At 41.4% G+C, this 25,864-nt stretch overlaps 1 protein-coding gene across 7 annotated transcripts in view; it reads right to left on the bottom strand.

Moving 5' to 3' along the window:
* The window catches only part of CTBP1 (C-terminal binding protein 1), a 236,104-nt gene that overhangs the window by 49,860 nt on the left and 160,380 nt on the right, over nucleotides 1–25,864 (bottom strand). For 2 of the 7 annotated variants that reach the window (XM_048305339.1, XM_048305341.1), the window contains exon 1: nucleotides 15,108–15,318. The exons of the other annotated variants lie outside the window; for them this stretch is intronic. In XM_048305339.1, coding sequence (XP_048161296.1) covers nucleotides 15,108–15,147 — 40 coding nt within the window. In that variant the 5' untranslated portion in view covers nucleotides 15,148–15,318. Of the gene's footprint in view, nucleotides 1–15,107; nucleotides 15,319–25,864 lie in introns of those variants that run through there. 7 annotated transcript variants of the gene reach the window in all.

Genomic DNA, 25,864 nt, shown 5'->3' on the forward strand with positions numbered 1-25,864 from the left:
GTACCAATTGAATTTGTTTTGCACACTCCCTAATAAATGGTTAGTGAAACAAAGTGTCTGAAGCCTGGAACAGGATGGAGAAATATGAGCCAAAGTACATTAATTCAAATCTTATTTTTATTCTGCATATCCAATCTGTACAAAGCTCTTCAGACAAGGGTCTAGAGCTGTTAGGAGTGAGATTAAATCTCATCCTACAGAACTTGAAAGCAACTATACTGAAAGCAGAAATTCTGCACCCACTTTTAGGAGGTCTTAAACTAGATAGTTATTGATAGCTAAAATAGTATTTATTTGGACAGAGTTCCAAATCTCTATAAATGTGAACACACACTACTAGTCTAACTATTCTTCATTAAGATGTGTGATAGTACTACTTGTTTCTCTCTAAGCAGCAGTCGCTGCAGCACACCATCACAGCACCTTGAATACTGCTCCAATAACTATAAAAGAAGCCCAGAACTTGACTTTTGATAGTATCGAGGTATTTCAGGAACTTCAAACTCCACTAACTAAAATCACAAAATATCAGTGAAATTATTCCCTTACTTTCATCAGTACTGATCAAAGCAAATCGCTAACCTTTATCCAAGTGAAATGCAGCAAATTCCTAGAAGAAGACAGGACACTCATTATTGACAGAGCCATGTCAATAATTACATTAATAAAACAGAAACTGGGTGGCGTTATTTTGCACTACTGAGAAATATTTAGGTACTTTCTGAGCTGAAACTAAGTTTTGGTGTTAGTCTTTGTTTCAGAGATTCTGCCAAGTTATATGTATAAAAACAATTTTTATATGAAGTACTGTCTTCATAATACAGTGCACAGTGCACATGATGCAGTAATTATTTTTTTCTTCCTTTAAGAGTACATTTTTCCTTGTAAGATAGAAGGAAACGTAATTTACACTGCACCAGAAAGCATGCAAGTATTAATGATGGGGAATGATGAAGAACATAAATGGTTTCCATTTTCACATTCAAAAACAAGTACCTGCAAATTAATGCTAAAAGCAACTGGCCTATAAAGGAGCCATGTTTCCATGCCAACTGATCACAGAAAGACATATAATTCAACAAAAAATGAATAACCTACAAAACAAGAAAATAAAGAGCAAGTAGAAGAGCTGGAAATCAAGATCCTGACCACATCCAACTATTTTACAAGAACAGCAAAGAACACAACAATTAAATTGCAATTTAAGACATGAATGGTGTGCATCTAATGGCACTTCATCATTACAATGCTTCTAAAAGCTGTCACTCTAGTCAAGAAAAACAGGATAGAGAACACTTCTATTAAGAAGGAGGGAACATTTGTACAATTCTTATGGAGGTTTCACAGTTGGTGGACATGAAAGCACATCTTTCATTAGGATTTTATTTTTTTGTCCTTAAGGTCAAAAGGTTCCTCACTCACAGAGTTGTTCTGGGGTCCTGCAATCAGTCAGCAGAGTTGTTTGTAGAGTGAGGCTGTTGCTACCTGAGCGCTCACTGCAAAATCAGGCACAATAGGAATGAGGAGATATATATCTGCACACAAGCAGCTCACATGGCCATGTGCACACATTTATCTGATGTAATTAAAATTTTCCATGTGCACGAGCAAAATCCAACTTCACAGCTGATGAAACCATGCTACCACTAACAGTACTACAGCAAACAAGTAAGTTAAAAGTTCATAAATAAAATCATGGGATATACAGTCCACACATGTCCATTTCTATATGGACAAACCAGACTTAATTTAAGCAAGGAAGCTTAGAAATACTGAATTGTCAAAAATGCTACAGATCTAAATATAACTGGTTCCAAGATACTGACATTTACATGCAATAAAACCAGCAGTTTGAGTATATGTTCTTTAAACCTTGAGAAATAAATAACCCCAACTAAAAGGTTCATAAACCCTCTGTTCTAAATGAATACCAACTGAAGACAGGACAATAAATTTCCATTTCTTAAGATGCCTATTTTATCAAGCAACAGTGCTTTTCTTCCTATTTAGCTCTTAAAAACATATTAAAAGTCATTAGAGGTTTAAAACACATGAAAAATTATGGTTACAGGTCTGGAAGTTGGAAACCCCACCATTAATGCATTTCAGTCCATTTGAATTTTACTGTTTCATTGCCTTCTGCATGAGTAGAGAATACAAAATTACAAGTGCTTGTACCCACCCTACTGACTTCATATTTATGTGAACACAGAGGTTACATGACAATGGGCCTAAACACTGCATGGAAAAATGCAAAGTTCACAGAAAACAATCTTTAGTTTCATTTATGAGCCTCAGTCTGCGTAGGGACCTCAGTGACATCACTGGATGAAAGAAAATAATTATACAGCCATGTTCCAGCTTATCCAGATAGCATGAAAGATTAAGGGTTTCAGATTTTCTTCCTCTGTCTATTCAGAATTTACAAAGAACTGAATTTTTAGATATGACAGTTGCTTGCTGCCCTTTTAAAAAGGCATTGATTTTTCTAGGAAAAGCTTTGCTATTTAAGGGCAAAAAACAGTATATACATTCCAGTACAAAAGACCTAAGCTGAAAAGTTTTTAAGTCACCAAGATGACTTTTTTTTTTTTTTAATAAAACCCATGCTTACACCACAGCCCAGAAAACTACACAGTAAGCATCCAGCATCCCTAAAATTTTTTAGGTCTCCCTGCCTTTCCCCAGCCTTTCCCTAAGGTTGTCCACAGCCAACTGACTGCACTTCTGCAGTTCTTGTAGAGGCTGAAAAATGACAATTCAGCTGCGTGGAGAGGCCAAGATTTCTGCATCTTTCTTCATGTATAAACTATTGCTTTTAGGCAATATACAAAAAATTCCTGTGCGGGATCCTACAAAAAAAAACTAATACAAAAAAATCTACACATAGGCTCAAGACACACTGACTATTCCCAACTAATAAAACTCCATATGTGAAGTCATGTACTTCACAATAACCTCTGTGGCATGCAAACTCTTCTGAAACTCCTGAAGTACAAAGATATGAATTCCAACAGGGAAAAATGTATTTTAATAAATCCCTATCAATGAGCAGCAACTGAAAGCTGCCTGTGCTGTGGCTGGATGACAGTACCTGCACTCCTGGCTCCACGCTTCCCTGACAATTAATTCCTGCTATGTTTTGGAAGGACCAGGAGTGGCAAAGCTGAGTATGAAAGGTCACTTCAGCTTCTCACACCTTCACCTCTTCTTATCTATTGTCAAAGAATCTCTTCTGTTCTAAAAACACCTTTCTATTTTTTGGAGCTTTCTGAAAGTCAGTTTTATACTACCATGGATGAAACCATCCACAGAGCACATGGATTTTTCACACAGCACTGCCTTGGGCAAGATCTTAAAACGCAACAGAGCAGAAGACTCCATGTTATTTAAATATGAAGAGAAGAACAATAATGAAATAAAGAAAAAATAAATCATTTTCAACAGAGCAACAACTGGAAGGGCAAACAGCAACAATTTCATGTTCGGCAACACTTCTTAGCCTTGGCCAGCACTGTCTGTTTATATAACTGAAAGAAAGAATGCTACCCTGAACTTGCCCATTATCCCACAGAAAAGGTATTGTGGGAATGTTAGCTTTCACTTGGCTAACTTCCAGATGCTGGCAGGAAAAAACGCCCTTTTAAAATTTTAGTCAACTGAAAAATACTCGACATTTTTCGCATTTTACAATTATTCCAAGTTATGTATAAACTAACATAGGCCTTGAATTAAATCCATATAAAATGGTCATAATAAGATGATGGACTGCTCTGCAAAAGAATGAATCAAGGGGTCTCACAGCCAAACCAAACAGCCAATACTGTATTTCTCAAACCACAGCAGCTTTGCTGAAAGCAGGCACATTTCTAAAATAGCAGAAATGTCTGCAATGTCCGTAAGAGCACTTGCTGGACAATGAGACCAGGAACTAAAAGTGCCATCCCGATTTCAGGAATGCAGCCTGATGCTGTGATGCTGAGCTGGGTATGCGTGACCAAGATGTCGTTTGAAGCCTGTGTTCTGTCACACAGTTAACAAGAGAGAAATGCATCTTGCTGTGCATCTAATATCTGCATGGGACCCATGACAGAAACTGCAACACAAACGAATCATAGAATCGTTTAAATTAGAAAAGACCTCCAAGATCATGAAGTCCAACCTGACATTGCCAAAGCCATCACTAAGCCATGTCCCAAGTGCCACATCTACAGGTCTTACAGTACCTCCAAGGACAGTGACTCTACCACTGCCCTGGGCAGCCTGTTCCAATGCTCAACAACCCTTTCTGTGAAGAAATTTTTCCTAGTATCCAGTCTAAACCTTATCACATAAGTGTAAAGATAAGTAAGGTCTTGCCTCAGCCTCCTTTTCTCCACGATAAACAAGTGGACACACTTCAGCACCTCAATGTCTGTTTTCTAGTGAGAGGCCCACAGAAACATAGGATTCAAGGTGCAGCCTCACCAGTGGCCAAATACAGAGGGACAATCATTGCCTGGGTCCTGCTTGCCACACTACTGCTGATACAGCTCAGGATGCCACTGGCCTTCTTGGCCACCTGGGCACATTCTGGTTTATGTTCAGCCACTGTTGAGCAGCACCCCCAGGTCCTTTCCTGACAGGCAATTTCCAGCCTCTCTTCCCCCAGCCTGGAGCTGCAGGGGCTTGTTGTGACCCAAGGCTAAGACCCAGCACTTGGCCTTGCTGAACCTCAGAATCACTGATCCATCCTGCCCAGATCCTTCTGCAGAGCCTTCGTGTTCTCCAGCAGGTCAACACTCACACCCAACTCAGTGTCATCTGAGGACCTGCAGACTCGATCCCCTCACCCAGGTCATCTGAAAGAATATTAAATGGAACTGGAGAGAGCCAAGCACAGTAATTGTGGACTTAAGACCCCAACAAAATGAGCAAAAATCCCCTTTCTGTTTTAAACAGAAGGCATTTTTCTTGCTCTTTTCCATCTGGCACTTCAAGTAGCTGTCTTTACTTAACAGCCATCTTGAAGTTTTTAATAAGTCATACAATGTGCAAACTCAAACTGAAAGAAATTATCCCTTACTTCTTCTCTTCCAAAGTTCAACTGTTAAGTAAAAATAGCTCGCAATCATGTCTCTGCTCTAAGCCTTTGCATCTCAGCAGGAGCAAGGGTACTTGATGCTGACACACCATCTCCATATTCCAGTGCACAGCACATGGAGCTGCAGCCTCCTCACTCACCAGTACTCTGCTGGTTCATTTGCATGCATGTCCTGTCAAGTTAATTGGTGAAATACAACTTCCCGATTCAAATATACAGATGGGGTTTTTGCTGTTTAAAGAGGAAGAGCTTTAATGGTGGAAATTATGTTTTTAACTTGGAGAAAGCAAGCCCTTCCATCACACCAGAATGTTTTGCATGGCATTGTGTTCAGTCAAGCCACAGGCTGTCTTTTTAATAAGTGCATTTACCTTAAGCCAGTTCACAAATGAAAGCTCACTGCCTCCCAAACTGTTTCCATGTGATAAGACACAAACAAGATCAACTAAGTACCTACTCAGAGCACCACTAACTAAAGAATCCTACTCTAATTTGGTGCCATCTTCAACAGATCCCAGAGTGCTTTCCCAGGTAAGCTATCATTTGCATGCACAGTTTGTAGGGTGGGACTGGGTACAGAAAAATTAAGTGAATTATCCCAGGTCACTTCTGAGGCTTCTCACAAATGTGACAGAACCACCATGACCATCTGGGCCATTCCACAGCCACTTGGGACATCTGCTACCACGGCCATCTCTGCTCCCCTCTCTCTTCCAATTCCCCTGGCAATAATTAGACCAAATTTGCCCTCAAAGTCAGTATCCTGCATTTAACTTGACTTCAGTACTCACCTAAGACTTTTAGTAAACAGAAACTTCTTCTACAACCAAAGAAAACAAAACAAACTAAAAAAAAGAAAAAAAGACTTCAGGAAGGTGATTCAGTTCTCATGTAGGACATTAAATTCCTAACACAGGTCCTTCAGTGATGTTCCTTTAATAGACAGGTACAAATCCCACACAAGGCAGCTGTATTTATATGCTCAAGTGTGCTTCAAAACTAGAACACACATGCCTAACAATGTCATTGCAAAGCACAAAGTAATTGGGTTTTCCTGATTCCTAAATATCTTAATGCAAATGTGAAATAAGCTTAGTACACTTAGTCCTACTTTACTTACTTAAAAAAGAGTTCAAACAGGCTTGCACTACCTTAACTGACTTGATTTAAAATCATACGTAAGTAAATGCAAGCAGTTTCCCAGGTGTTATACAGGTTATTCATGGACTACTTCTTTCACTGTGCACTTCTGTGATCAAAGACATCTTAGATGAGGTTATTTACTATTTATAAAAACAACTACTGTTTAATCTTCTTTTTAGAATTAGTCTTCTAAAATGAAAACCAATTTTTACTAATTCTCTTTGAAAATCTGAGAGAGAAGTAGATGATTTCAGACATCATTTTTTCCTGCACAAAAAAAAAGGAAAATCCCCTCCTGCCAATAAATCTTCAGGGCACTTCAATAGCTGCTGGAATTGTGTAAACCACACTTTGAAATATTCATCATTTCTATGACGGAGTATCCCCAGGACAGCAAAAAACCCCAAACTTCATTTTCAATTACTTGGGAGGTTTTTTTTCCCCCTTGACTGTGGGTCTAAGAAAATAGTTTCTATTTATGTATTTGTTAACAGATTTTTTTAATATATATTTTTTTAAAACAAAGCCACAAAGCTCAGAAAAATCACTAACAGAATTTAACAGACTTAAAAAACAGTCCAGAGGGAAGATGCTAGCAAGGTTATGAAAATCAATGCAAAACTGCAGTATTCACAGTTCTTCAAGTTCTCTATTACCAGCTCCATGCAAGACGCTCTTTTGTACTTTCTTTATTCACAGGACTAAGAAAATAAGACTCATGATTTTGGAGAGTTCCCATAATCCTGGGTCTTTCAACTGAGTGGCAGAACTCATTCCTCAACTGCAAGTAATGAAACAAACCAATCTTTGAACAAAATTTTAGTGGAAGTCTTATCCTTCAGTAACTTAGGTTTAGTCTGTAGGATGCAGCCAGAATCCTTTCAATTTGTGAGCCCACTCCAACTCCCATCGATAGCAACCGGAAGCTGAATAATTCAACGTCCTGCAGGATCCAAATCTGCTAAGAAAGGAAAAGGTGTGCCTGCAGCTTGCTGTTCTTCCAAATTCCTACTAGAAACCTTTCTTATTTCCTTCTCTAAGGAGATAGTTCTCACCGCTGAATACACAATGCTGGCTTTAAATTTGAGATGGCTGCAGGGTGTCATGAGACAAATGCCAAGAGTATTTGCACACCTCTGTATTTACAGTAAGAAGGAAAGTCATCTGGATTCATGGATTCAAAACATGAGACCTTTTGAACAAAGACATGGTAAGAGAAAGCCTTAAACAGAAGACTGACAAATACAAACAACATACATAACCAGACCCAAAAGGCAATGTATTGTGAAACCTTTCAAAACCATACAATACTATAGGAATTAAGTAAACTTTAAACTCCCCTGCAATACTCTCGTCATAGCTAATTTGTGATTTCCTGTACACTCAGTACTAAGAGCACAATGGAACCTCTATTGTGGGCCTCCTCCCACAAGCTTTTAAAAAATGCAAGACATTCTTTTTATCTCGACTGGCGTGGCTAAAATACATCCAGCTCTACAGAGATAAAAGGTCATTTTAGACGCTGCTTTTGCTCATAAAAATAAAAAATAAAAATGTGCTGCCTGGTGGGGCTGAGTTTAAAGTTCACAAAGGAGCAGTGCTGTGGTGACTAAATTGCTGACCATGGATCTCAGGAAGGGCAGATGAAGGCAGCCACTTCAGTTTTAGGGTAACAAGAGAAGATTCCACATTGAGAACTCTCTGCAAATTCAATACAATTCAAGTGACTTGAGAGTCACACAGGAGCTGAAAAAAATGAATGAAAATTTGACAGAATTTATGGGATAAAGCAACTGCAGTGTTCACTGCAAATCTCGATTGAGGGTGAAGGTAGTAAATCCTTTAGCTGCAAGTAACTAGTTTAGAGAGGTACTAAAAATTGATACTGCGTATTTTTTAACTTAAAGGATTCTGAAAGCTAATGCAAACCAACGAAAATTAACAGGACTTTCTGCTGGTAGCAGAAATGAAAGACAGTAATCCCGGCACAGGACAGGCTGGGAAAAAAAGCACAACCAGCACAGAGAGACTTTCAGTATGCAGGAGAGAATTTCGTGGGGATGCAAAATAAAACCTAAAATGATAGAGTGCCTTTGATCAGTAGCTTAATGACCTTTCATAGTCAAAAAATAATGTGTTAGGGTGGAATTAACTGGCCAGTTCCCGTCAGCATGGGAACACACACATACAACACTGAATTACTGAAGATCACTTCTCAGTAATCCTGATTATATGAATGGGAAAATCAACGACATGAGAAAGGCTGTGATATGCATTAATACTGTTCACTGAAGCACCAGACACACATTAAGATGGTTGGTAGACCACAAATGTGAAAATGCTCATTAACCGGTTGCAAATAAACAGTTTAACATATCTGGTACAACACATTAAAGTGAAAAAATATTTAAGTATCAGTTTAAGAGTTTGGAGACTGGCTTGTGGTTATCTCTGCTAAACACTTTTGTCCTGCATGACTCTGCAAAGACTGAAGCTATGCACACAGCAAGAGACAAACTGGCTGCAACCATCTAATGAAATTTGACTCATCTGGGAATTCTGATGAAGTGCTCCACACCACTGCTTCTGCTAAGCCATACATTTTCCTTACAGTACCGAGAGTGCTGCAAATATGCAAAAAGCAACATCAATTTTGGACTGTTTGGCTTAAAATAGAAGGTTAATTCTGAAAATCCATATTCAGGTAAAAATACCACAGAAGCAGATGGAAACTTTGCAATTATAAATTAAAGATACAAGGATCTGCACCAATGGCACAGTCATTACCATCTGTCAGCCCCCAGCAGCACCTCTTGCTGACTGTAAGTCTGACTAAGAGCTGCCTGGGGCAGCTCTCTCTTCCTACAAACCCTCCTGCACATCAGCCCAATCCAACTGGAGAGCACGCATCCTGGTACAGCTCCTTTCTGGCTCATTCTCCCAACTTCTGACTCACCCAAGGGCTATGATGACGTTCTGCAGAGTGAAAAAAATCCATGTGTAGTAGAAGATGATGAAAATCCCCTGCAGTGCTGCTTCTCTTCTGGCTCTTTTCTGAGCTCTGCCTGGCCAGTGGGCTGTCCAAGCATGCTGCAGGACAGCCCACTGGCCAGTCCTGTGCTTGGCCAGGCACACAGTGCATGGTCCTGCCATAGGAGAGGAATACAGCTTGATTGGAATGCAGCCTTGGAGAGTCCCATTTGCCATTCCTGCTGTCATCACATGGCAGCCACGGGCTAATTCCTATTGATCATGTTTGAAGGGTGGGAGAGAAGAACAATCTGCCACATGGCGGCAGCAACACGGAGCCTGGCTTTCAGAGACTCTGACTTGCAAAATTGAAAGCAGGACCACTCTCTTCTGCTGTCCCTAGAGCTCAGCCCTCCTAAACCACTATCTGCTGTGGGCAGACCCCACCCTGACTGTCCAACATGGGTGAGGGCCCACATCCCTACTGCACAAAACCAGACACATCAGGTAAATGTGCCTACTGGGCGCCCACTGTGGTTTCCCCAACCACAGACATTTCTTGCGTCAGAAGGTCACGCATGAACCAAGCACAGAAGGTGCCAAAGCAACGCCTGCTTTGAAAGGCAGCAAAAGTTATGCTCTTGTCATGTTCCACATGGTGGTGGAGAATTCATTGCTATTAAAGCTTTCAGCACATCCCGCTGGGACACAACCCCCACCCTCACTCCCACCATCACAGGGTGTGCCCGTGTCCAACAGCAGACGACAGAATCTATCAAAAAATATTGGGGCTGTTCAGGAAGACCATTAGAGCACATCCAACAATACAGAGTTCGGACTGCACACAGGAATCTCGAACTGTGACTCAAGTAAGTAATGTTTCCCTGCTTCCTTCCACTTTTTTGTAAGTTGGCATCAGAGCTCCCCTAAATAGACCAAAAGGAGAGGAGGGGTGACGTGGTGTGCTCTGGCACACGCACAGGCAGAAAGAGTGAACAACTTTCACTGCAGACTTATGTAACTTTGCCGGTGGTGACACAACTTGCTGAAAGTGGTTTGGGCACAGACAAGGGACAGCCACTGACCTGTAAATAGAACTGTTAAAATATGCCTTAAAATACCTCATGTAAAGCAAAATTATATAACCACATTACCTTGTGCTTTAATACTGAAATAACAAAGGCTTCATATGCAACAGAAATAAAAGCTTTCTATTAATACCTCACCTTCAGAATTAGTTTAACAATTGTCCCCAGTCCCAGCTTTTTCTGCTTTCTGCATAGAATTCCTTCTGGCTTACTACCCTGGCAGGTACCCTGCAAGCATATTCCTCTAAAAGCCCCTTGAAAAAGGCAAGTATAAAAAAAGATGAAAACACAAGGATGAGCAACAGTCGTCTGAAATAAATACCAGCATGAAACATGCTATTGCATTAGCTACACTTAGTTCAAAGAAAAAAAAAAAAATCAAACAATGTCAATTTTCAATTATGTTGATTAGACACAAACTGGATAATTAGTAAATGGAATAATAATATAGGAAACATGATATGTTTGAAATGAAGTGACAAAAATATTCCATAAGAGAGAACAAGCTAATTCATAATCCTCCTCAAAAATTCATCTCTCGTTCTGCTATAGCAAACATAAACACTTTATGTTTTGCATATCAAAAAACAATTAACCTATTCACCTAATGCACAGATGTTTTTCAGGACAGGTTTCTTTTAAGTGACTTCTTTTTATTTGGCATTTAATTTTACCTTGTGAAGTTTTTTCTTTAATTATTATTTCATTACTGATGGAGCACCCAAAAGGGTAAAGACCCAGGTTTGGGCAGGCATCCATCCCTAGGCCATCTCCAGCAGGCAGAGCCTGAGGGTGGGGCTGGAGGCCCATCCCGATGGGCCACATATCTCAGCTACCAGGCAGCACAAATTAGAGGAGCCCAGGGACTGCCTCCTATTCCTCAAGGAACCAGATAGGTCTCTGGCCACATTCAAAAACAATCCGAAGTTTTTACTCACTTCAACCATCAAACCAAAGCTGAACATCAAAGGGCCCCAAAAGCGCCAAAAAAGTCTAATCCGGGGACTCTCAATGACTTTTTCGCATCATGAACATTTTGGGACACTTAGTCCATTTCCCCTCCGCACAGCACCACCACATGAAGCCACACACCAGTTTCACTCAGCCAACACTGGGATGCTGTCAGATTCCCAAAACACTCCCGATCACGTTAATCACTGGGGGAGATGGGCTGAGGATTACTGTGCACTGGAAAAGATCCTGTCGTAACCACAGCTCAGAGATCCTAAACCACCCGCCACAACTGGAAGCACCGCCGCACTTCTCCAGCTCTCCCAGAGGAATACTGGCGAGGGAGCAAAGGGTTACATTTCAGCAGGAAATGTTAATTTTAGATTTATCTGCAACGCATGTTTTCCTCATCAATTCACAGATTAAAATGAATCATCATCTTTGCTCTTGAGGCAGTAAGTAGGGGAGAAAGAGACCCAAAACTACAGCTGGGAACTTGTCTTCCCAAACTGTAAATCCATTGCTCCGCTGTCTGGGAGTGAGAAAGCACGTGCAGCTGAGGAACTAAGGCTAAAGGGCTCTGTACTACAACTTCTATCCTCACCTTAAATTTTAGGACATGTATTAGAAGTGTAATTTCATCTCTACTCTCACACTAAATAAATAATTATGGGGCCAGGAGGTGAGGGAGCCTCAGAGGAGGCTGCTACGCTGCTGCACTGCCAACTGCTCTGGGATTTGAAAGCTTGACACATGCTGGAGTATCACCTCATCAATGCTCCCAGCTGGCTTGGGAGGCGAAAACCTGACTACTACTCTTAAAGGCGGGTTTCTCACACACGAGCAGCCAAGTGCTCCAGATAAGCTTCAAGAAAATACAGTTATTACAAATGCACGGTATGTAAGGCAAAACAAAATGGCAACAAGCACTTTTAGCCCAAAACATCAGCATGGTTTCAAGTTCACTGTTGTATTTCACATAAGCAAATTAAAGATCATGTTGCTTCTCAGCATCTTTGCTTAAAAGACATTAAAATCTGTGCCTTTCCACACACTTACTGCTGTTCAAACTATTTTCTGGTAAAATAAGCTTTTTCCTTTTTTTTTTTTTCATACTTACAATATTCATGTAAAAAAAGGTACTTCGGGAGACTGTCAGTTTTCTCCCCAAAAAGGATGACCCAGCCTAGTCACCGATCTGCAGTAGATGTTCTTACTTGATAACAAGGAATTGACTTTATGTTTCAAAACGTTGGCAAGTGCACTACTGTACCTGTCTGATAACACTTCACAGTATCCAGCCCAATCCTAATCTCTCGGATCACACTTTTGGCTAAGTGCTGCAACCAACTCTGTTTACACTGCAAATAAAACAATAGCTCTCAGAGACTGAGAGATTAATAAATTGAAGGATCACACATTTTTAACAAAGGGCAGACACTATTTATCTTTATGATGCAGAAGGACAAGTCAAGAGGTAACCAAACTGACAAGCGTAAGGGCACTTGTAATTTGTTTTATCATGCTATCAGAACTCCACACGATGACAAAGTATCAGAACTCCATCACGATGAGGAGCTTTCTACACATAGTGTACTGTGTGCTCGGAAGCTGCACGCTCCAGCTACTCCTTAACTACATACAACAACACTCAACTGCAAAATTCACAAAGGTGACTGGAGTAGTTTCATTTCAAAATAGCAGTTTCATTGACTAAACTCTTCTACTGAGCACGACCACAGCGGTTCTCAGGATTATTACTATTTTATTTGCCAATTCAGTAATGAAATAACACATTCCCTGATGGAGCAATACTGAATCTGTGTTTCTTGGAGGGGTGGGGGAGCGTGTTTATAGAAGGACAGAGAACACACCACTGACTCTGCACCAATTTATACCCTCAATGCCATCAAACACGGAGAAACTAAATTCACGTCCGAAGTATTATTTTACATTAACAATGACAAAAATGAAGGAACAGTTTAACTCTCCCACTTTCTCTCGTCTGTTTATGAATTGCAGCCACCTCATAAACACCTATTTCTTGTTCAGGCTGGAAAAGAGGCAGGTTGGGGGCAGAGGGTTGTTTTGTTTCCCTTAGGTTTGAAATACACCAGTGAATTGCAAATGGGCAAAATATTTTGTCACTACCTCACTCTGGGGATGGCTGACATAATAATAAACTGAAGAGGATGCTATCTGTCAAACATTAAGGAATTCCAATATTGAAATCTTGCTGCCTTTGGGGGTCAATAAAGAGCAACATTATAAAATACACTGAAGTTAGCAGTTTGGGCTGCTAATTTTACATGCCTGCTTCACCAACGCACAGCTAAAAATAGATAAAACAGATAAGAGCACAGAACAAAGAGATGCACTGGACAATTATCTTTCTGCTAGCAGTCTAATTTAAACTCATCTTTTTAACCCTTCTTATTTATAAAAGAAACAGATTTTCAAAGTGTTACTTAATGGGATCTCAATCTGAAATTATTTAAGTATGTTTTATTTTTCTTAATATTTTCTTGCTCCCTTCCTAATATGACAGAATAATGAGATTTAAAATATTTTAATAAGGGCATCAAGCTACTTGCCAAGGGGCTCGAATACTAAATAAGAACATTTACATCTTTTAAGACCCTGGAGGAGGAATCAGTGCAATGCACTCAAAACACGTACACGCATCGCAAATATGACAGTTAATTCACTGGAAAAGAAAGTACACACTTCAGTTTATTAGGCCTCATTATTTTCAATGAGGCTAAAGGGATGATTATCCTTAGCTGCTCCATCGTGGCCTAAAAGCAAACATTCTTCCTGATACGAACAACACTTACTAAAATATAACGCGCTGTGAAATTGTTCAATTTAAGTTACAACAGGTGAAATTTTAAAAATCAGCACTGCTAACAATGTTTTCTGCCATTATTCTGTCCAGCTCAGCTCTACGACTTAAATCCTGACTTTTGAATTTAATTTTTTAGAGGAAAACAAAGCAGCATAGCAGACTGACTCATATCTACATTGTAAACGGGTTTTTTCTATGCTTTGTAGCCTTCTTTTGGTATCATTTGCTTACAAAATGATAATGTTTATAAACAGAATCGACATTCTGTCTCCTTATGTCTGGGGGCAGGAAAAAAATCACCTTCAGATTAACATGACAATTTATGCCAAGCAATTCTGGAGGCAGATCTGTAGCATCACCCCGTGCATATTATTCATGTTACCTTAAAAAACAACAGCATAAACGCATGCTTTGAAAAAAAATTAAAAAGAAGGGAAAATAAAGAAAAAGAGAAATTGAGATTTAAGGTGAAGAGCCTTACCTCTGATAGACAACCCGTCTGCAGCTCTGCCAAAACCATCCCACCAGCCAGGCCTTAAGCACTTTTTTACAGCAATAAAACGCCGCTTTTAAACTTCCTGTTTATCCAAACACCGGCCCAGCTTCCCGCAGCTCGGAGCCGGCACCGCTCACCCCACGAGCGAGAGGGGGGACCGAACCCCCCAAATCCTCCTGGAGCACCCAACACCCTAAACCCCTCCTGGGGAACCCAACACCCCAAACCCCTCCCGGGCGCAGCTTTAGCGCCCTTTGAGTTTGGTACTTCGGGACGACTCGCACTCCCGCCCCTCCGCCTCTCGTTTTTATTTCCCTTTATGTTTTCACCCAACCTCAAAAAGCAGCCACCGGGCAAAGTTGCGCCGGCGCTGCGGCCGCCAGGGCAGTCCCGCTGCCCGCGGCGGGGCCCGGAGCGGCGGTGACGGGCACACAAAGCGCGGTGGCGGCGGCGGCCGCTCGTGTGTGTCCCCATCTCCGCCCCGCTCCCCGCCCGCCCCGCACCGCGGCGAGCAGGCCGGATGGTTACCTAGAGGCAAGCCCTTGTTCAGGAGGTGCGAACTGCCCATGGAGGCGCCGCGCTCCGTCCGCGCCCGCCGCGGGGAGGAGGGGGAGGAGGAGGACGAGGAGGACGAAGAGGATGCCGGGGGGCAGCGCCGCTCGGAGCCGCCGCGGCAGCCGCGGCATATGGCGGCCGCTCCGTGGGCGCCCCCGAACTGAGCGGCGCCTCGGTGCGCGCCCCCGCCGCCGGGCGCGCCCCCGCCGCCACCGTCGCGCGCACGCGCGCCCGCCCGCCCCCGCGGAGGGAGGGGCGGGGTGGGGCGGAGGGGGGAGTTGTGGGGAGCGGCCGCCGCCGCCGCCGCCGCCGCGCCCCCCAGGCTCGATCTCCTGGTTCTCGGCGAGCGCCGAGACGAACGAGACAGCGGGGCGGGCGAGCCTGGTTCGGCCGCGCGCAGCGAAACCGGGACCTGCCCCGAGACGCGATGTCGCCACTGCTTTGCTTTGTTTTGTTTTGTTTTGCTTTGTTTTGTTTAAACTTCGGCTAAGTTAACACCGGCTGCGTTCACAGAATCACGGTATGGGTCAGGTTGGAAGGGACTACAGTGGGTCATCGGGTCCAACCTCCCTGGGTTATCCCAGAGCGCATGGCTCAGGATTGCATCCAGACGGGTCTGGAATATCTCCAAAGGAGACTCCACACCCTCTCTAAACAACCTATTCCATGTGCAGTCACTGCACAGGAAAGAAGTTCCTCCTCACGTTCAGGTGGAACTTCCTGCCCATCACTTTCTGCCCGTTCCTGGCATCCCAAAACATTAGCACTTCTGGTGTTTCGCTGTATTTGTGACTCGGCTAAGGCTTTTCCCTCATGAACTAACAGGAATGAAAACACATAAAGCCATAAATCTCTGATTTTGCTCCCGGTGAGGGTCAGTGCCTCCTGCAGCTTCCCTGATCCGCCCTGAAGAGCCCCAGAACTAACCCCGCGGTCGGCGCCGCCGCGAGCGGGAGCAGCTCTTAGAGAAGGAGAGTGAATTGCCCAAATGCGGCGACCCAAAGGCTGCTCTGTCCCCCACGGACGTGCTCCCACCGCGCCCGCGTGGCCGCGGTCCCTCGGGGTCACCCCGCGCCCGCCATGCGCCTCCCCGCCCGAACAGCGGCGGCGGCGGCCGACGCAAACCAAAGTGGTGGCGGCGCCCCCGCGGCCGCTGGGTCGGTTGACGGCAGCCCCGCCCGGGCGCGGTGAGGGAGCGGCGGCCGCCATAGCCCCGCCGCCTCTTGCTCCCGCTGCCTCTTGCCCCGTGGCTCTTTTCTCCTCAACGCCCGGAGCTCCGCTCCAGCCCCCCCCCAGAAACTTTCACTCTACTGCCACAGCCGCCCCTTCCTCCTTCCTAGCCGGGAGCGAGAAGCGGAGCCGCGGCCGTTCGCTCGTCCGTCCCCACCCACAGCCCAGCCCGCCAGCGAACATCCCTGCTCTGGGCTTTTCCAGAAATAAAACGATCGTTTCCTGTCAGCAAGCGGTCCCAGCAGTCCCTCAGGGACCCGAACCCCCTCTGATAAAGACAGGGACTCCTGGGTAGCAAACAAGAGCAATTCACTGGGAGATGGGACAGGGCTGTAGATTTTCCCTCGGGCTTTTTTGGGAGTTGGTTTGTCTATGAGCGGAATATTTGAACCCAGAGGTTATAAAGGGTGGTTTCAGCTTCCGAGTTGTGTGGATTTCAGGAATCCGTTCAGGACACAAGTCAAGGATTTTAACATACAGGCAGTCTTCAGCAGCTTGGCTCCAGCTCCCTAATAACTTGTTTTCCCCTATCATTTCCCAAGTAGTGTGTCCCTTTCACGGGATTATCCACCAGGATTGGGAGGTAACTCCCAGGACAAGTTTATGCAGCCTCTGACTTATCTTCATTTTCCTCCTGTATTCCTGGGAAAACCTTCTGTGGCTCAGCACAGACGCCTCAGACATCCCTCAAAGAACAGTTTCCCTAAATTCTCGCTGTGCATCACTAGAGCAGCATATAGCCAAGCACCTCATGTGGGATTTGTATAAATAAATTTGGGTTTAATCACTTTAAAGTGGCTAACCACTTTACTGCCATTTATAGATGGTAACAAATATAAAAACACATACATATCAAAGCTCTGAGGAGAAAATAATTTTTTTTTTTCTCCCTCACTGCTTCAGTTGTCATGTGGCAAAGTATCAGGAGTGAGCATTAGGGGGTCAAACGCGCTTAAACCACAAGAGAAGAATCTGTGAATACCAATATGGATATGAAAGAATCGCCAGAAAAAAAAATACTAGTAGAAAAGGAAAAAATCAGAAGTGAAATTAAGAATTCAGCTGCATTTTTTAATAGAGAAACATAAACAGATACAGGCACTGAGACCATGTCCTCGGTGGGGTTACATGACTGGGCAAATGTTTAGATCTAAACTGGAACTGCTGCTTCGGGGAGGGAGGAGAGTGTGGCGCAAAATATTATGACAAGGGGAGTGCTCTAAGTGAGGATAAGTTGGCATGATGAACAGATGGAGGATTCAATAACAGGAGGTTATTAATACTGCAGTTTGGTATTCTCTACGCTACTTCGTGAAGGGATTCATATGCTTGCTCTTTTTCCTTTCTGATTGTACAGAGACCTAACAAATACACACACTGTAGGGTAACGCTGGACTCAATCCTCTCCTGGCACTCTCATCACAAGTTCACGCTTCCTAGGAAAACATCATGGGCTGGATTCTCAGCTGATGCTGACTGGACCAACAGTGTTCCCTCCAGCAGCAGCAAGCTGAGTTGCACCTGCTGAAGGACAGAGGTTGTTATCTGACCCCATCTCCCCAGCCAAAAGGTCTCTCCACCCTGCTCTTCGACAGCTGCCACAAGGCACCTGCTCCACAGAATAAACTATGCAGACTCTCAGGATGAAAAAGAACGTGAAATAACTCAAGAGCAGTTGAGTTTTACACTACGGCTTGCACAGCTACAATACAAGTACATCCTCCACAAAGCCTAACAATCCCTATCTTCTTATCGCATTTGGGCACTGCTGTTAACTGCAACCTTTTTTTTTTTAACAGCAGTGTAACACAGCTTAGTGTCTTCTGTGCCCTGAACTAAGAATTATGGCATTTTTCAAAGCCCCTAAACTGTTTCTTGGCTCCGTAAGAGTCAGCTGGAGGAGTACATGTGCTGCAGAGCAAATACATTGTTTTAAGCGTATCTGTTAACAGCCACATGTATAATTTAAGTACAAGTTTTATTCCCCTCAGAATGTTCAATCATAAGGGCGTGACCTTGGGCTTTCACAAATTCAGTGCATTAGGATTCACTATCATTAGCAGATGTGACTTTGAAGATACTGAAAAAGGAAGTTTTGCTCTTTTATCCTCTAAGCAATGAGCCAAGATATATGTTGAATGTTTTCTGAAGTGAATAGTGGGGTTTGACAATTTTCTTAAAGAAGATACTGCTATTGTGTGCTTATAGATTTTCTTCGGTTTGTCACAGCCATGCGTGCTGGTTCTTTCATGCATGATTTTGCTTTGTTATCAAACAGACGTCATTCATTGTAACAGTTTTTAAAGCCATAAATTTAAAACCTTTATGCATTTTTAATCAAAATGCAAGATTATGTTTCAATGGAATATCTTAACTTTTGTCAACAGTAAATCTTGTAGATGCTATTAGGAGATCCTAGGAGAGATTTATGTCAGAAGAAAAGAATGATTGGATAAAGCAGGCCCAACACTTAACCTGTATCCAAAATAGATCCTTTAAATGTATAACCAAACTAAGTCAATTCAATTTATCTAAAATCTGGAAAGAAAACTTTGTTTGGATTTAAATATTTCCTTAATTCTTTCACTTAGATTCTAAAAAGCATTTGTTTATATAACACAGAGAGATCAGCCTACTTTGATTTTGCAATCGCGTATTTTAATTACAGCTTCTTTTTTTTCAGTTGTAACTTCCTCTGAGTGAAACTTCCCACTGCAAGAAGTTAATGCTTTCTGGTTCATGTGGAAGTCATTTTGGAGAAAAATTTTCAGCAGGTTCTGGGGGGAAAATGGGAAAAAAAGAATAATTGACTAAAGGGAACCACCTCATCTTTAAGAAATGGTGGTCATTGCAAGCATGAAATAAAATAGAAGACCTTCATCTACTGTTAGAAAGAAGGTGAAGGATCAAAGTAGTAGATTAAAGTTCCACTTAATGAAGAAGTAGTTCAGCTGTGTCAAACATTCAAAGTCATTTCTGAAATGCCAAATGTGCATTGCTCCTTTCTCAGAATGGAACAGCTCTACTAGCTCTATGCTGGAAATACAAAGTGAAAAAGCTTATAGTGTGCTGAATGAGTGGAAGAATAGATTCCCTTCAAACCACTGAGCACAAAAAACCTCTCTCCTCTGATGTTATCTGTATTAAGTGACTAAGGGATTTTCTTCGTGATCTCACCCTCTTCACACAAGTGCTAAAAACATAAGAACCAGGGTGGAATTAAATCCTCTGCATTTTCTGGTTGTTGTGAAATGATACATATTATTTTCTATCTAGTCAGGAGGAGTTAACAGACCATCTCCAGGACGGTCTGTGTTCTGGCTGAAGTGAAAAAGAAGATAGAGCTGAACAGCAGAAGAAACCTATTGAGAACCATTAGTGGATGTCAGCCATTGTCCATCTGTTCACAGTGGAATAAATCCAGACCTGAAGGAACAACTGCAACCTACCCCATATGGCTTGCTCCCTTCTGCGCTGGCAGGGCTTCTTTGGGGATTTGACATTGGATGAGGTAAAGGAGAAGAGGCGCAATCTGTGTTCCCAGGAATGAACAGCCAATTAACATGAAAGGACAAAAAACGGGTTAGTGACCCGGGGAAGGTTTTCTCCTCCTCACCTTTCTGAAATCGTGGAGCTCATTCAAACTGTGTAAGTCACAGACATACTATGCTGAGGGTCCTGCTATTAAAAATTTACTTTTAGCTACTGACAAAATTCTGTGGGCAGTGGATAGCCCCTCGGTTGACAAGACCATGGATCCAGTTGTCTCCCAAAGTGTTAAAGAAGGCGTTTAGAATATATTACACTCACATTCCATTAAAAATTATAATGTGCTATGCTTTTAACATAATGAACCAGCATAACAACGTTCTGCATTTACTTTTATAGAACTGGATTATTGAGTAGTAATTTACTTCTCAAGTTTTAAATCAGTCTGGGCCTCATGAAGCAAAGTGCTATTTTTTAGACGATTAAGGGAAGTAGGCTCTGGCATATGCAGAATAGTTATGAAACCTGACTGTCTCTTTAAAATTATAATGAAAACCAGATACTCTTTATGATGCTGCATTCTGCATGCAAAATTGAGATCTACATATTAAGGCCAACTGAAGGGATCAAAACCCACAAGTCTGTAGTAGATTCAATAACCTGTTTGGTGGTAGTAATTTCACATGTAATATGGAGCATAATGAACCATCCGGTGGCCAACCAGTGGATGTCCTGAGTGAACTTGCTACTGTGGGTGTGTTTTACTGGGCTGCAATGCCATTTGCACTCTACTATTCTCCACCTCCTCTTGAGTTCTAACATGCTTGGCATCTTATTTTTGTCAAAGTTGCACAACAAGTAGTCAGGGAAAAAAGCAAAAGTTGTATCAGAGATAGTTTTCAAGTTCCCAAACAATTATATTTGCATTTATGAACATCATTCATTCACTAGGTGGCATAGAAAGCATCATACTTCCTTGTTTCAAACACACACTACAAAACTGAGGATGCCTTCAAGAAAAATAAACACGTATGAAATCAAAGCCACATCTCATTAAGCATTTAGCTAGAGACTTTGCTCTGAAACTAAGCACAAGTCTTACCTGTCTGAAAAAACAGCAAAGATATTAAAGGATGAAAAAAGCAGAACAGTGTTGTTACATGAAAATGTCCATTTGCTGTCAAGGCACAACGACGCACTGGGATTAGGTACATTTATGACATTGAAATGAACTCTCTTGCTTTGTCAAATTTACTCGGGATGATGACAAGTTACCAGGCTTGAATTTCATCCTCTTCCAAATTGAGCACTTCTCTGTACCACCATGAAATACTGCACTACCAGCACTCCACTATCACCTACTGCTAAGATAAGAGAGTGGTTCATTAGTGAGCAAAAAGTGACCTCTAGTGAATCACCACACCAGCTCCTGATACACACAGAACCTCCCTGGCTGTCCCTGACTGATCACATCCCCATCCAATTAAAATCTGTTAATGCTGCACCCCAACACCAGTCAGCAGCTGCACCCCATCAGTCAAGCACTTCAGGTACCTTCAGTAACTCACACTGTGCACAGCAGCTGTAACAAGCAACAGAAGACACTGGCACATTGAAAAACCTGAACACATTTGCCTGAACACAGTAAAACCTGCCTACTCATAACTGTTAGATAATTTAACAGACTACAACAAAACATGCAAGCTCTATGTGGATATTAAAAATATTTAATTTAATTTAAAAAGTAGTATATCCAGAGATTTGTAAACAAAATGAGAAAAACATCCTATTAAATATGTAAAAATAATACCAATGTTAGTGATCTTTGTACTCTAAGAAAACGGGAAAATCAGAGTAGAGAAAAACAGTAAGCAAAGAGATGGGCAGTGAAAATCAATTCCATATTTACAACATATGGAACAATATACAGGCTAGGCAATCCATTACAGTGAATGGTTGATGGGTTTAGAATAGTAAAAAGAAACTAGCAAGGTTTCATGTGTAAAACACACACTCCATTAGCCAGAGAAACACATTCCATGTTCTCTGTCTCCATACAGCTGGTGATACACTAATATTTTTAACCTTCTCCTAATACGTGTATCTTTTTCTAACAAACATTTATGGGAGGTTATTGAGAAGCACACCTTTTTTCTTTTATTAAACCAAAATACTCTTGTGCATCTTTTTTACTTCCTATTCTCAAGACTTAAAACTGAATAGCTGAAAAGTAAACTGCAAGAAATCCTTATCCCTATGCCAGACATGCAAGATACAATTCAGATGTGTAAAGGACATCAATTTATGTGATGACTTACACAGTGATGTGGGAAAAAAATATTGAAAAATATTGAAAAAGCTCCCTTTGTATTGCTGAATAATGTAAAGAGAGCAGCGTGTTCTCCTAGCAATATACTACTTATATTCATGTAACACAGAATTTCACTACAGAAGCAAAGGCGATTCAAAGAGGTGATAATCAGTATCAACAGATTTACTGCTGTTTGAGCTGATCTTTACTGCCAAATACCCTGACTTACAGACTAAGGCAGCACTGAGCATTATGATAGGATGGTATTATTTAAAGATTAATGGATAAACTTTTCAAAGGCCTTATCATATTACAAGAAGAAGATACTGCAAAGAGAACACATCTCATGAAAATGTTTGCTAAATCACTGTCTTTCTAACGGTTCAACTCCTCTACACAGGAAAACACCATCTGACAGAGATGTTTTGTTCAATTTGTATCACAGCAAAGCACAACTCTGGTCCTACAAGTGTCTTCTGGGAACTCCATCATCTCACAACCACCATTACTCTCGACAGCAGGATCACTGGTGTAATTTTAAAGACAGTTCTTATTATGCCAGGCAGGCATTGGCAAGGTGGCTGAGCTGACACATCTGCAGCATTTGTGATTCATGGTGGCACTGTGGAAAGCCCACAAAGAGTTCATCCTGAGCTGTAAACAGAACCGTTTGAGATCACTGACTGCAACCATTAACCCAGCTCTGCCAAGGCCAACATTGAACCATGTCCCCAGGTGCCACATCTACATGTCTTTTAAATACCTCCAAGGACAGTGACTCAACCACTGCCCTGGGCAGCCTGTTCCAATGTTTGATCACCCATTCCCTGAAGAAATTTTTCCTAATATCCAATCTAAACTTCCCTGGCACAACCTGAAGCCACTTCCTCTTGTCATGTCACTTGTCCAGGTCCTTCCCTCATCCCCCAAGTGAGTCACCCTGTCATGGAAGGACATCGGGTTGGTCAAGCAGGACCTGCCTTTCTTAAAGCCCAGACTGACAGGTCTGTAGTTCCCAGATCCTCCTTCTGGCTCTTCTGGTAGATGGGTGTCATATTTGCAAACCTCCAGTCTCCTGCAACCTCCCCAGTGAGCCAGGACTGCTGGGAAATGATATAAAGTGGCTTGCAGAGCAAAACAAAAGGCATTAAAATAAATTCTGTGACAGTTTTGAAAGGTAAATTTCCTAGAACAGAGTATTGAGTAGAAAAGGACTTGGAACATTATGTACCTTTTGAAAGCAGTTTCAATTAATGCACACCATGTTGCATACCTTGCTTTTTTCATTTTTTTTTTCATTTATTTCATCCAGATGATTACTTGGTTTCTTAACATATGCTGTCTTTTTCATGAAGCAGGGTGTCATACACTGCTTTTATGTAATGAACTATTATTTTTCACTACACTGATGTTCCATCTGAACTACAAGATCACAAGTAACACAATAAACATTAAAAATCTGCAACACTGATGCAATCAACAATTTTTAAGCTTTAATTTTTATCATGTAATTCCAAGGAAAATCTTAAGGTATAAAAAAGCCTATTTTTTTCCTTCAAATTCTTACGGTTTCTTTGGGCCCTATATGATTATATGAATAGCTGAAGAGTCAGTGATATCAGAATACTCTTTTATTAATTCTTATTATTTTATGTATCTGGAAGAATGATCACAGTACAGGCTTGTACATCACCATGGGAAGAAGAAAGTTCAGCAGACATAGACAAAAAGGGAAATATTTCCATGCAAACAGATTGGGTTCTTAATTAAAATGATTTGATATGCCTTATGAACAGTGCAAGTTATATCACAGATGATGAAGTTACCTTAGGAAAAATGTACTTTAAATTAACTACTGGAGGCTAAAGACAACTGAGCTGTAATAATAAGTAAATGTATATAGATAAGGTATAAATAATTAATTCGCTTTTCCTGAAAGACCTGAAAACAAATGGGAACATGCTGTATATCGCTGTACTGTGCTGATCTCTGACTGAAGTGGCTTCCAAGACCCATGACCCAGAAAGGTTAAAGTTTGTGTCTTTCCCAGAGGCTGCACCTCTATGATTAACATTACAGAGATGCACACATCAGAAAGAACTATCACAAGAGAGGAATGAACAATAATTCATGGAGATAATAAATAGTCGAAGGAGAAAAAAAAAAACCAACCCTACTTTGGTTCAGTGAGTATTTTGAATGTTTTTCCTTTTATGCATTATAACTGTAACTTTTACCAAATACCAAGTACTGAAAGGGATGATTTGTTTGTTTCTTGAGGTTTCACAGTCACAAGCAGAATTAAGTGTGCCCAGTCTATTCCTGAATCTTTCCTGACATGGGATTTCAAATGGTACTGAAATCTATGGATGTTTCTAGATGTAGACAGATGTCTGAGAGGCCATAGGCTGAGGTCATCAAACTCATCTCATCTGTGACCTAAGCTTAGTCTCTTGGCTCTCTTAAAAAAAAAAAGGGAGGGTGGGAGGGAAGGGAAATGATGGAAGGGAAAGGACACCAAAGAAATTGTTTGCTAATTTATCTACAAATTTTTTCTAGTTAACTTTAATAGCACAGGCACAGTTCGGTAACATAAGGCCAAGATGATGCACATTGAGAAAATATATAATATATACTTGTTCATCTATCATTAACTGCTCCTCACAGACTAATTATTGTTTATGGCATTATTAGTAGTCAACTGTCTGTTATTTTCTGCACATCTAACCAACCAGATTTTCAAGAACTCACATTTAAATCTCATTTCAAAAGCCATTTTACTGCACTGAGTTAAATTGCTTAAATTCATATGTATTTTACATAAACCTTCATTTATCAACAAACAGCTCAATTTCTTGGTTCTTGAAACATTCAAAGAAAAAAAAGTACCACGCTGATGCTGACATCATTTTGGCTGCTTAAGGGAAGATAAAATTGGGTCTCTCAAAGCTGCAGGCAAAATACTACAATGGATAACAAATATTCCTTGTGTATACATGATTGGAACGGCTGTCTCCATTGGGCGCTGACCGTACATTGTGGAGCACAGAATGGATTCAGAGAATATTTTATTGTTAGAGTCAGTTCATGTGGACATGCAGTATTCAAACAGTTTGTTTTACAATCACTGCTACCTGCTCCCTGACCCCAGAGATGCCTTCTTGCTTAAAACAACCATCAAACCTTCAAAACACTACAGAAATCCACCATGTAAATACATACATATACTCGTGGAACAGGGGTTTCTTTTTAGAAAAAAAGATACAGTGACAGCAAATTTTCTAAATCGTTTTCCCTCTGATGGCTGCAGGGTAGTCTAAATTTTTACATATAATCCACTGTTAGGATCAACACTATTTCTGTTCTGCTCTTAGAAAAAAAGAGGAAAGGAGAAAAGAGGTTTTGCACAGGAGCATTAATAGTTCCACTTGCCCTGTGGCAAATGGGGAAAATATGTCAATGTGAATTACTGTACTGTCTCCATGGATCAAGATTTCTCTTAGTGCTTTCAAAATTCCACTAACAGAAACAATTGCTAAGAGCATTTGCTACTTGGCCTGCTACGCTGGAATAAAATAAGACCCTAGGATCAACTAATGCTAAAATATTATCTTTTATATTGATTTTCTCTCCCTACATTAACTGAGGAAAAAACCAGCTAAATAATTTCAGCTGGAAGAACAGTCTATTGCTCTCACAA

Source organism: Corvus hawaiiensis, chromosome 5 (genome assembly GCF_020740725.1).
Source record: "Corvus hawaiiensis isolate bCorHaw1 chromosome 5, bCorHaw1.pri.cur, whole genome shotgun sequence".
Classification (NCBI taxonomy): domain Eukaryota; kingdom Metazoa; phylum Chordata; class Aves; order Passeriformes; family Corvidae; genus Corvus; species Corvus hawaiiensis.